The 11,123-nt window shown below is 47.2% G+C and overlaps 2 protein-coding genes and 1 long non-coding RNA gene across 5 annotated transcripts; 1 reads left to right on the top strand and 2 right to left on the bottom strand.

The window, feature by feature from the left end:
* LOC103978836 (uncharacterized) lies at positions 1-3,562 on the top strand. Its single transcript, XR_671181.3, has 2 exons — positions 1-495; positions 1,762-3,562. It is a non-coding gene; the product is annotated as an uncharacterized LOC103978836 (long non-coding RNA).
* LOC135633995 (uncharacterized) lies at positions 3,478-4,511 on the bottom strand. Of its 2 annotated transcripts, none has more exons than XM_065144095.1 (4): positions 4,257-4,511; positions 3,990-4,147; positions 3,822-3,911; positions 3,478-3,751 (listed from the first exon to the last, which is right to left on the bottom strand). In XM_065144095.1, exons 1-4 carry the CDS (start codon positions 4,324-4,326, stop codon positions 3,746-3,748), a joined length of 324 nt encoding a protein of 107 aa, XP_065000167.1. In that variant the 5' UTR covers positions 4,327-4,511; the 3' UTR covers positions 3,478-3,745. The 2 variants fall into 2 exon arrangements, with proteins under 2 accessions (XP_065000167.1, XP_065000166.1); XM_065144094.1 differs by having other exon boundaries at positions 3,478-3,699.
* A 140-nt stretch (positions 4,512-4,651) lies between these two features.
* On the bottom strand, positions 4,652-7,687 carry LOC135633993 (protein LONGIFOLIA 2-like). 2 transcript variants are annotated; one of them, XM_065144093.1, is made up of 4 exons: positions 7,407-7,686; positions 5,968-7,317; positions 5,673-5,868; positions 4,652-5,472 (listed from the first exon to the last, which is right to left on the bottom strand). In XM_065144093.1, exons 1-4 carry the CDS (start codon positions 7,560-7,562, stop codon positions 4,850-4,852), a joined length of 2,325 nt encoding a protein of 774 aa, XP_065000165.1. In that variant the 5' UTR covers positions 7,563-7,686; the 3' UTR covers positions 4,652-4,849. The 2 variants fall into 2 exon arrangements, with proteins under 2 accessions (XP_065000165.1, XP_065000164.1); XM_065144092.1 differs by having other exon boundaries at positions 5,673-7,317; positions 7,407-7,687.
* Positions 7,688-11,123: the final 3,436 nt, after the last annotated feature.

Here is an 11,123-nt window from a genome sequence, read left to right as displayed (position 1 = left end):
CCACTGCCTCTTTCTATAAAATTATCAGTAGCTTCCCCCTTCTCTTTCTCCCTTCTCTCTCTCTCTCTCCCTCTCTTTCTCTCCCTCCCCCGCTCTCTCTCTCTCTCTCTCTCTTTCTCTCTAGTTACTGTTCTATTGATCGCATGCCGGTCTTTCGGATTCCTCCGGTGCACCACGAGTGGATGAAGCTGCCAGCATGATCTGATCATCCCTTGGATCTGTGTGTCATGGACCTCCACAGGAGATAAATCAGGTCATCTGGCAGTTTCATCTGCTGATGGGAGCATCAGAAGAAAGAAACCCTAAACCTAGTTCATTAGGGTTTCATCCGCTGTTTTCTGTGTTTGTTTGTCCTTTCTTTCTCCTGGCATGTGATCTGATGAGGAATTTAGCTCAATCAAACCGAAGAAGAGGATAAGAGGGAAAGCAAGGGCCTGTTCTTAAGGTCTTGTACAAGAAAAATGACTTCTGCTTGGGATGATTTATCTCTCTTTGGTGAGTACTATGTCTTAGTTTCTTGCAGATCTTTCTCTGACTTTTCCAATTAAGGTGTTGCTTGTACAATCCTACATAGGTCGATGACACTAATTTGTAGTACTGTTAACAACTCCTCCACATGTGTCTCCGAGCTTTTTCTTTTTTCTCTTCTTTTTGTGTGACTCTGAGATTTGATTGTAAGTACTGCTGAGGACAGATGCAAGAAAAATCCATACATACTCTTAGATGCTTCAGAATCGAATTTAAATGCGTATTAACCTCAAATTTTCCAATTCCCTGATTCCTTTTTTCCTCCCAAAAAGAGAAGAACATATATGGATACAAATTTTCACAAGTAGAATGAATATTTATTTTCCTACCTACAATTTTGCTGTTGAATATTTGACTTTTGCCATCTCTCTCTCTCTCTCTCTCTCCCCCCCATCCTTTTGTGTGTGCTTTGGCATGTTCACAGAAGGCCATCTCAGCTGGAATATCCACATAAAGAACTCTATCCTGCATATCCACATAGGTTATCTTTTGTTTTGTTGCATTTGGTCCATTTAACTTGCTGATTATAGATTCCCAAGAGTGCACTGTTGGCTACTACCAATGAGCTCTGACACTGTTGGCTTCAAACCAAGTAACATTACCCACTTCTTCATTTCATGCAAAAGATTTTACTACCTCTCTCTCCTCATTTTGATAAGTATAATGGGCCAATTTAGTCATTTAGAGCTGTGATCCTTTCTCCATGTACCACAAACTGCTTTGGCTAAGTCTGGAGCCTCTTTATTTGATTTCCATGGAAGTTTCTGAGGCCTATGTTGAGTGCCATCTTGCTTTGGACCCCAATAAGTGTAGTTATCCCTTCAGAGTTTAATGGCTTCTGTCCATCTTTAGGGTTGTTCTCTCATGATGCATTCTTTGTCACTTGATCTTAACATCAATATGTATGACTGGCCTTCTTTAAGACCCTCTTTAAGAAGCTGCAAAGCCTGTCTTTGAGGTGACAGATTAAAGAGGGCTGCTTGATGAAGGAGACATGAGAAGATCTCCAAGCTAAGCTTAAATATGAACTTGCATTTCTCATAATTATCTTCTTTTTACAGTAGACATGCCCGTAATCTCTAGCTAAGCATCATATGTGTTGACATAAAAGTCTAATTAATTGAACAAAATGCAATCTATCTTTTAAATTGTTATGTTCTCTTTTGTTCAGAACATCGAATGTTCTTGCATTGAACCAGCCATCAATCTATGACTCTGCTCTTATCTCCTCAGATATAAAGTTGAATTTTGTTGTTCTTGCTAAAATCCTTCTCTGGATGTCAATGCGTCAGAATCATCAGAAGCAATTACACCTCAAAAGTATGGTATCAATTTTCCTTAAGCTGCCACTGCTCACAATTAGTATGCACTTTGAAAAAGATTGAAGCTTTTGCTCACTGTTCTATATGGATTTCAGCTTTCTTCTAAGAAGAAAAGCATCAACTTCGACTTCAGTTATTATTTTCATTGGTAAGATCTTGATTCGGAAGCATGAGAATTGCTGTGTTAATTTCCAAGCATACACCAAATGCTTGTCCTAATTATATCAAACTACACCTCAAATTTCATCTAAATTTGTCTCGATAGATTGTTGGACACGCGTCGATATGCTTGATTTTTGTTTTTTCTTCTTTTTCAACCAATTATTTTGTTTTTGCCTTTGTTATGCTTTACATGTAATCCACAATTCTTGTTGTCTTTTAGTTTTCACGCGGTATTAACGGCTAAACTATTTTTCTTGGAATGCAGTTGAAGAGTGTTTCATTTCATATTTTGTGGGTTCCCTAAAAGAAAACTCATGAACTTCCTTTCATTCATTTGAATTTTTGAAGCAAGCTACTATGAGTTTATCACTCTCTAATTGAAAATGAAGCAAAATGATACCTTCAAAGAATATAAAAAGCTTTTCAGATTCATCAATCATGCTTTCTTCTGAATTTTCTAACTATTTTCCCCTTAAACTGCTCTTTGCATTATGATTAGGCATTCAAAACTATTGATGCTCAGAAGTCTGCAGAAACTAATATATGTTTTGTTCTTCCTACTTGAGATAGATTTCATGTTTCTGAATTGACTTGTGATTCCCCATGGGAAAACAACAGCCTCCATCTCAAAGAAATTCTTGTCTACATTGGTAATCATGCCTTAGTGCAACCACACATCAAGAACATAACTTTAGTGTCTCTGGAGCAAGTAATGATTGTTTGGAAAGCTGCTGCCTTCCAACAGACATCTTCTCCTTCATTTTGATTTTGTTTGCTAAGAGGCAGCTTCTCATAAAACATACATAGCAGTAGGAGCAAAGTAAGACATCTCTTAGATGCACTGAAGAGAATTTGAGGATGGAAGAAAGGCAGCAGTTTGGAAGCTGGAGAAGAATTCAAGCTGGTGTTTTCTGAACTTAATACCAAGAATTGACCTCCAAGATGTCTTTTTCATGTGCAAGTGACCAGTTATTGCCATCCAAATTCATACAGCATGAGCAGTAGTGTTCCATGCAAATGCAGCTTAGCCATTGATTCACATAGTTGTTGCAGTACTCAACTATTGCAGTCAGGGAATCACAAGCCTTTTGCTGAGTGCCAAAAGAGCATAAGAATAAGCTTGAGTGGCTGCACAAGCACAGTGCAGTGATGGGAATAAGAGGAGGAGATGAGCTCTTCATCTTGGAGTAGGTGGGTCAGGGAAAGCATATCATCCACAGGATGTGTCAACCTTTGAAAAGATTGCTCACTTGGAACAAATTTATGCTCAAGTATTACACAGCCAAATTACTTTTAAAGCTTAGGTTACTCATTCTCTTTTCGCGAAAAGATTCAATATTATAATTCTAATTGCCATTTGATCTCAGCCTGAAACAGAGATTTTGGCAAGTGTTGCTTGCTACTGTAGTAGTGTGCTACCATTGACATCATTGTGATCATTCACAGAGGCATGACTGTGGAAAGCTTTTGTGCTGTATCAAACGAGAGAGATCATCAACATGTATTTGATTCAGTTTATGTACAATGAAGAAAAGGAATTCGTCGGTGTAGTTCCGATAGCCATCATCAAGGTGGAGAATTCCTTGAAATCCACCTGCCCGTCACCATCAGCGTCAACCTCCATGATCATCTGTGCAGCAATCTCCTTTGTTACTTCCTCTCCCAGATTAGTCATCACGCTCATAAGCTGCAAGTGCAATTACGACGAGAGGTTTCGAGACATCAAAGCTCCTTCATACCTATAGATCACATAGATAGATAGATAGATAGATATTACGAAGAAGAAGACATGCAAGGGAGAAATATCACCTCGCTGGGTGAGATGTATCCATTGTTGTCTATATCGAAAACCTTGAAGGCTTCTCGCAGTTCTTCTTCAGCCTCAGCCTCAGCAGCCTCCTACAAAGCCCCGAAAAGCAACTGTAATTAAGAAGCATCGATCACTGAAGTTGGTTAAAGCGTTCGTTCCACGGTCACCTTCGTTCTCATAGCGATCACGTTCATGAATTCATCAAACTCTATGGTGCCATTACCATCCACATCGACCTCCCTGATCATATCCTGCAGCTCTTGCAGAGTTGGTTCTCGGCCTAATGATCGGATGATGGTGCGCAGTTCTTCGAGCGTGATGTGACCTGCAAGCAGATTGCATCTTAATGTAAGCATCAAATCTTGGTCTGCATCTTGGAACCACATAACACAAGATAGAAGGAGAACCAAATCAAAAAGGAAGAGAGACAGAACCATCTCCATCCTTGTCGAAAAGGGAGAAGACCTCCTTGTGCTCAGCTGTGAGATCCATGAAACCGTGCATTTTTTACTAGTCAGAAGCAAGCAGGGTGGTGAGGAGCAACAAGAGACGATGGATGAGGGCCATGACGGATGACAAACACAGGCCTTCTTATAGGCTCTGTGTTGACTTTCTTGACATGTCTTCTTAGTACAACTTCCAAGAAAGAGTGTTGTAATTCTTCTTCTGGGAGAGGAGGAGCATTTGTCAACCCCTGTCTGCGCTGAAACTACTCTAGCTTTTCCACGAAGGTGGAGGGGGTTGCGTCGACGCCACCGACCAATGGTCTCATACTGAACTCATCTGTGATTCGAATGTCCCAATCATACGTTCTACAGCACGTCTGCTATTTGGGCCCCAAAACAAACCATTCCTTTAACGAAACCCAATCCCAAATATACAATGGACGCGTGGGCTCCAACTCTGGCCGAAGCCCATTTCGGACCGGTCCCACACATTACCGAAAACAACGCTTTTGCCCTTTTGTTACGTCATCACAACATATCCGCCTTTTTTCTGCCCTCTTTATTTGTCTTGGTTTGGTTATCTAGAAGACGAGCTTGCGGCGGGGGAGAAGGGGGCGGGACTCCGGGACGCCGGCGGCGAGGTCGTGGATGGTATCCGCGACGAGGTCCTTGAAGATCTGCCGCTCGATTTGTCGGATGGCGTCGGACATCTCGGCGGCGTGGCGAGCCCACCCGTCGGCGGCGAGCCCTCCGGCCATGTCCTTCCGCACGGCGCAGCAGGCAACGGCGTCCTGGTCATCCTCCGCCACCTGCTCACGGATGCGCCGCACCTCCGCCCACACCTGCCGCAGCAGTGCCTCCTCCTCCCCCTCCCCGCCGCCTCCCGCGGGGGGGCTCGAGAAGGCCTCCCAGGGGGACACCCGGCGCTTGCGGTCCAGGATCTCGGCCACAGTGTCGAAGAGGAGCCGGCGGTGGAGGCGGGCGGCCTTGGTCGCGTCGCCCGCACGGCGCCGGCGGCAGCCCTTCTCCAGGACCGCGTACACGTCGTCGGACACGTCCCCGTAGCGGCGGCAGGCGCGCACGACGTCGTGCACGTAGGCGTAGTCGTGGTCTACTGCGTCGGGCCCGCCGTCCGCGTCACCATGATTCGTTGAAGCCGGTGGAGACCACTCCAACTCCTCCCACTCGTCGGCTGCCAGTTGATCTGCGGACAGGATTGCATCAATGTTCGCAAATACTATAACGGATTCAAAGCAGGAGGCTGTAGTTTCAAATCAGATTCTAAAGCGAAACAGAAAGGTGCCGTTGGCCTGCCGGGCCAGGTTGGTCACAGCTGGCACAAAGAGGAAGTGGGGCCCAAAAGGCGGAGGACAGGGAGCGCGGGCAGTTCTGTTGTGTGTTTACCTTTGAAGTAGATGGAACGCTTGGCGAGGGGAGAGGGCGAAGGCGAGCCGTCGTCGCCGAGGTACGACGACGAATCGAGCACCGAGACGGGGCTCGGCTGCTGGTCCGCCGCGGTGAACGCCGCGATGCTGTGCAACAGCTTGTCGCATCGCTCCAGCAGGCTTGCCCCTGATCTGCAGTCCTCCGCCCTCGATCTCTGCGTCAAATGATCATCCACCATCCGTGTCACTACAAACTCGAAACTCCATGAAATGTTGCGGGATTGCGTTGGTGGAGACGGAAAAGGTTGTTGTACCTCCAAGTCTAATTGAGACGACGCGCTGATGCTACTCTCGGAAAGGCTGGTGGAGGAATCGTCCTCCGCCGGTGCGTGGACCTTCTCCTCGGCAGGTGAAGCCGACGTTGGCCTCCGGCTCCTCGGCGATCGGACGGCCAGCGGATCCGAACCCACCCTCTTCGGACTAGACTTTGGGGAACCGACGGTCGAGACCCTCCGCTGCGGTTGTGCGCTCTTCTGGGCCGCTGCGTTCAACGGCCTTCGATGCACCGCCGAGCTTGGGCTCTCGGGCGATATCGGCGCTCGATACTTCCGTTCTTTTCCTTCCTTGATTGTCCCCTCCACCGCCGCCCGCTCACGCCGGACCGGCCCTGCGCTCTTGCAAGCTGCGCCGGATCTGGGAGGTGGCGGCTCGCTCGATGGCCGCCGCGGGGACCTGGATGTCGGCTTCATGACGACGATCGGGGAGTCGCGGTGGATCCGGCCCTCGTGGTCGTACGTGAGATTGCGGCGATCGATGACGTGGTGGTCCGACAGATTGGAGTGGAGGAGCCCTTTGAGCTGGACCGCTTCCAGGATTTGCTTCAGAGTCTCCAGGTCTTTCGCCGGCTCGTCGATGCCTCGCATCCTGAGCCGCTTCTCGATCTCGCAGTAGAGCGCTGCCGACCGCTTCGGCTCCGGGAAGAAGTCCTCGGCGTCAAAGAAGATCTTCCGCTGGAGCGGTTGAAGCAGGGTGCTTCTCGCAGCCGGCTTGGCCTTCTTGGCGTCGTTAAGCCGGAATCGGGCCGGATTGACCGTCTTAAAGAACTCCTCGGCGGATATCGGAGTGGCTTCCGCTTGCGGCGATGGCTTGTGGAACGATCCTGCGTCCGCGAATCCGTAGCTCGATGGATCTCTCCGAACTCGTGACTCGGAGGCGGATCGGCGGAGCTCGGCGCCGTCCAGCTCAGCTCCACCTGCGCTGCCGGAACTCGGCAGGGAGTTGAGCCCCATTAGCCGCACTACGACGCTCGGGGAACGCCGCTGCTCCTCCCCGGCGTCGGAGGCGTCAGATTGGCCCCCGGGGGTCACGGGGACCGCCGTCCGGATCTCCCGTGGTCGGAGCTTTCCTCTCGCGTCAACCACCGCGCGGCTGTCGAGAGAAAGCCTAGGAGAGTCTCGGATCCTCCAGGTGGTCCTCGCCCCGTCCGCGACCTCGAAGATCGGGAGCGGCAGCGGAAGCGACCGCCTCGCCGGCGTCTCCGACACGGAGCTTCTCTCCGGCGAAGAAGGGCGGGGCTCCAGCGGCCTCGAAGGAGGATGGCTCTCCATGAACAACGACGCCGAGGAAGCGACCGAACTCTCGGACGGCGACCTCGATCCAGCAGCCTGAAATCGACCAACCAACCATTAGAAGACAGCATCACAAAAGGAAAGAAACGCATCCAAGATCTCATCTTTTTCTCCAAAACCCTCACCGAGGAAGTGGGGAGGCTTCGGGTGGAGTAGCGGCGCCTTCCGGCGAGGATTTGGTGGCGGTCGAACAGATGGAGGAACCCAGCCATGCACCCCATCTGCCGCTCGAGGCGCGGCTCCTCTAGGACACCTCCATGGCCAACAACGCCGGGCGTCATCTCCTGCTCTTCCTTCTACACGGATTCTCCGCCGGCCGTCTCAGGTCAGATCTCAACCTCTTTTCCAGACTCCAGCTCACACACGCATACACATGGGAGGCTTGTGCGCTGCATTCATTCATCGCGACTCCCGCTAAAGAGCTTTTAAAGTGGATAGGCAGGCGGCAAAATGACTCTATTGCCCCAGTCCTTCTCCCACAATGACCAAGGCGTTCCCACGGCGCATTTAGATTTTGTGCGCCCGTTTACGCCTTTCGAGTTCCGGGTGAGTTTGACCGCGTCACGACGAGTCGAGACTCCCCCCCCCCCCTCCCCCCGCCGGTCCTACTCACTCACCACTTCGAGGCAGGCAGTAACGTTTACTGACCATATCCTCGTTTGCAACAGCCACAACTATTATATACTAATTAAAAAATAGATTACAAATTAATTTAGTATCTCTTAAACAAGATTACAGCGTCATTAGAGACGGTTGTAGGTCACATTAACGCGCGTCACGAGATCCAGCGTCCCGTTACCGCACCACGTGACCCGGGAAAAGGGAACGCGTCGGCTATCTCGGCGACTGTCGCTGTCTCACCGATTGCAAGTATTCCCTCGGTGACCACACCAGCGTTTTCTCCAACTCCCCGTTATATAACGCCCCGTGACCAGCAGTAGCACGGAGAATGAAAAGATACCAACGGCGTTAGGCGTTAAGGGGAGTTGGAGTTGATTAAAGTGCCATGTGGCACAAGTCTCGTGGGTTGGAGAATCAAGTGAGAATAAGGGAATCTCCTATTCCATGAATAGCTAACTAATATGACATCAAAGCACATGAGATGTCAATAGATTCCAACGAGTAGGAGTTAGTGACACAAGATATGGATTGGGACTGGTACAAATTGGCCCATTGATTGACTGGTTTGGGACCATCCTAGGATGTGTTAACCGTGAAGTTGCTGTGTGAGTATATATAGTCTTTGCATAAGATAAATAGTGAAGATAGGATTTGATTTCATATGCAATATAATCAATATGATGGATAACATAAAAAGTAGGAAATTTTGAACACCTTGGTGCAATTTTGGTGATTCGAACTCCAAAGTCGGTGCACGGAAGTAATAACAAAAATATCTTTAGTAAAATAGTTTTGATAATATCTGGAGAGATAGTTCTCTAATAGATCGAAAGATAAATAACACATATATCATGAATGCTTGGAATCCATATTATGTAAGGAGACATTGTCTTTGCTAATTCGAATCGAAGAGTGATATTAAATCGATCTATTTTTGATATCATACATATAATTAGCATATTAGTTAGTAGCTCATGTGAGAGGATCAATATATATAATTATATCTTTAAATATAGAGATACTAAATACTATCAAGTCTTATTATCCTAAGTTGCAAAGGAATATTTTTATCATTGTAATAAAGTCTACCCTTACTTAGTACAATACTAAGTATATTTAAATTTATATATATATTTTTGAGATAATGGATAGATCAAGCAAACTCACTGTATTTACTCAATAGTTTATTGAATTGAATGAGTAAATGGGTGATCGAGTTGCTGTCACTCAAAAGATATTAAACGAAAGTTGTGAAAATGACATGGTGTACTGATCCCCAGCCGAGAGAATTATTTGAGATGAGCTGAATGATTCGCAATGGGTTCAAGTATGGCTGTGAAGAATCCAATTAGTTATCACTGAAAAGCCTGTAGTTGAACCATCATACAACAAGTATGTGATTGGGGACAAAGGATATGGGCAAGAGATATCAGTTGCTAGATTCCAAAAATCGTCCATCAATCGATCAATCTTGGACTAGAAAACACTTTTTCTTCGCTCAAAGAAGTAGTGAAGGAAAACAGGGAAATTAATTCACCTAATCTTCTCGACTACATCAAGCCATCAGTGGAAGACTGTCGTTCGGAGTCTGCTTTACTTATCCACAGTGATGCGATGCATTCATTCTTCACGACACAACACACTGCTCCTTTGATGCTTCTGTCTACATTTCCAGTCGCGACGCTTATGCAACAACACATTAAACATTCTTTGCTTAGGCCTATTGCATAGCAGAGGCCTCTGTTTTAGATGTATCGGTCACCTCATGGTGAACCCCAAATGGACATGACAACTGACACACCCACCTTTCCATGTCGCGAGAGCCTCATCTCCCAGCACATACAAACAAGAGAAGAAGCTAGCTGTAACCCTTTCTTCGTCTCCGTTCATTTGAGCTCTCACCTTTTCTTTATCCACCTGTCGCTACTCCTCTTGCTATGTGTCACGTCGCTTCTCCTTTTTATGTCCCGCACACATGAACGGTTGCAGAAAGCATGCATGGCTTTTTGCTGCCGTGTGCCTTTTCGTCGATCCCACACCCACATGCATGCATGCACGCACCAACGTGCCCCAGCCTTAGGCCCCAGATGAACCCTAGCCATCTGATCCCTACCGGGTGAAGGGAAAGGTTGGTGCCCTTAAAATAACGGGTAGGGGGAGGGAGAGATGCCCCTTCACAAGTTCCCATGGGCAATGCAGTGCACTCCCATGTTCTTTCACCGCCCACATTCTCTGCATCTTCTTCCCTCCCCCCTCTCACTGCACTCTCACATTCCATTGTACCCTAGCATAAACTAATGATGAAACGGATGGCACTGCAAGGAGAGGAGTGCCTCCATTTGTTTATCTTTCTTATCAATTCCCCCGAGAAGCTCTTTTCCATATATTATGGTTGATCTCTTGGCGTTGTGTGAGACTCATAGAGTTGGTGTTTCAATCATGATGAACGTGGAAGGGTGGGGGGTTTGTGATTGAGCTAGTTAGATTTGCATTGGTCCAGCTTGGAATACTGCAGCATGAGAGGCCATTGGGCTACAGCTAGGTCTAGGGTTTCTTTGGTGATCTAATAACATGCCGTAACAAAGAATGGTTGTCTTCATCTTTGTCAGTAATGAATGGAATGATTGAACTCCATTCTTGCAGACCTCTTGGCTGGTCTACAACATCTCTTTCTAGGCTTCCTGCAGAGCCCAAAACCTTCTCATCATGATTGGGTAAGTTCCTTGTAGACCATTTTGTAGACTACGTACGTACCTGGTAAGACTCAAACAAAGCCAACAGCCTTTCATCTCAAGTACCATAACCAAGACAGCTTAGTACAGCCGTCGTGAGTATTGTGACCCTTGTACAGCCAACACAAGAAGATACTGCACCAAACCTCGTCTGTGTATCCAACTGGTTGCTGTAGCTAAGAGGAGTCATTTACCTTCCAAAACCCATTTGAACACCAATTTTCTCATCATCCTAAGCAGCCAACAGCCAGAGAATCCATCACTTCAAGAGACAGCCATGTGTTAGAGAGATGCACAGTGTGGCATTGGGAGATAATGAGGAGGGAATCTTTTGAAGGTGGCCCTAGAAGGAAACAACAGCATATGACTGCCATTGGAGTAAGGGCCAGGGCACGTACCCCCCCACCCTGCAATCCCTGCTGTGGTCACAGTGATCACAGGGCTCTTTGTATTGGGACAACCAATGAGAACAAAGGATATGGTAAACAT

The sequence above is a fragment of the Musa acuminata genome, chromosome BXJ3-3 (assembly GCF_036884655.1).
Source record: "Musa acuminata AAA Group cultivar baxijiao chromosome BXJ3-3, Cavendish_Baxijiao_AAA, whole genome shotgun sequence".
NCBI lineage: Eukaryota > Viridiplantae > Streptophyta > Magnoliopsida > Zingiberales > Musaceae > Musa > Musa acuminata.
The sequence above is the reverse complement of the archived record's forward strand: the minus strand, read 5'-3'. Positions and strand labels throughout refer to the sequence as shown.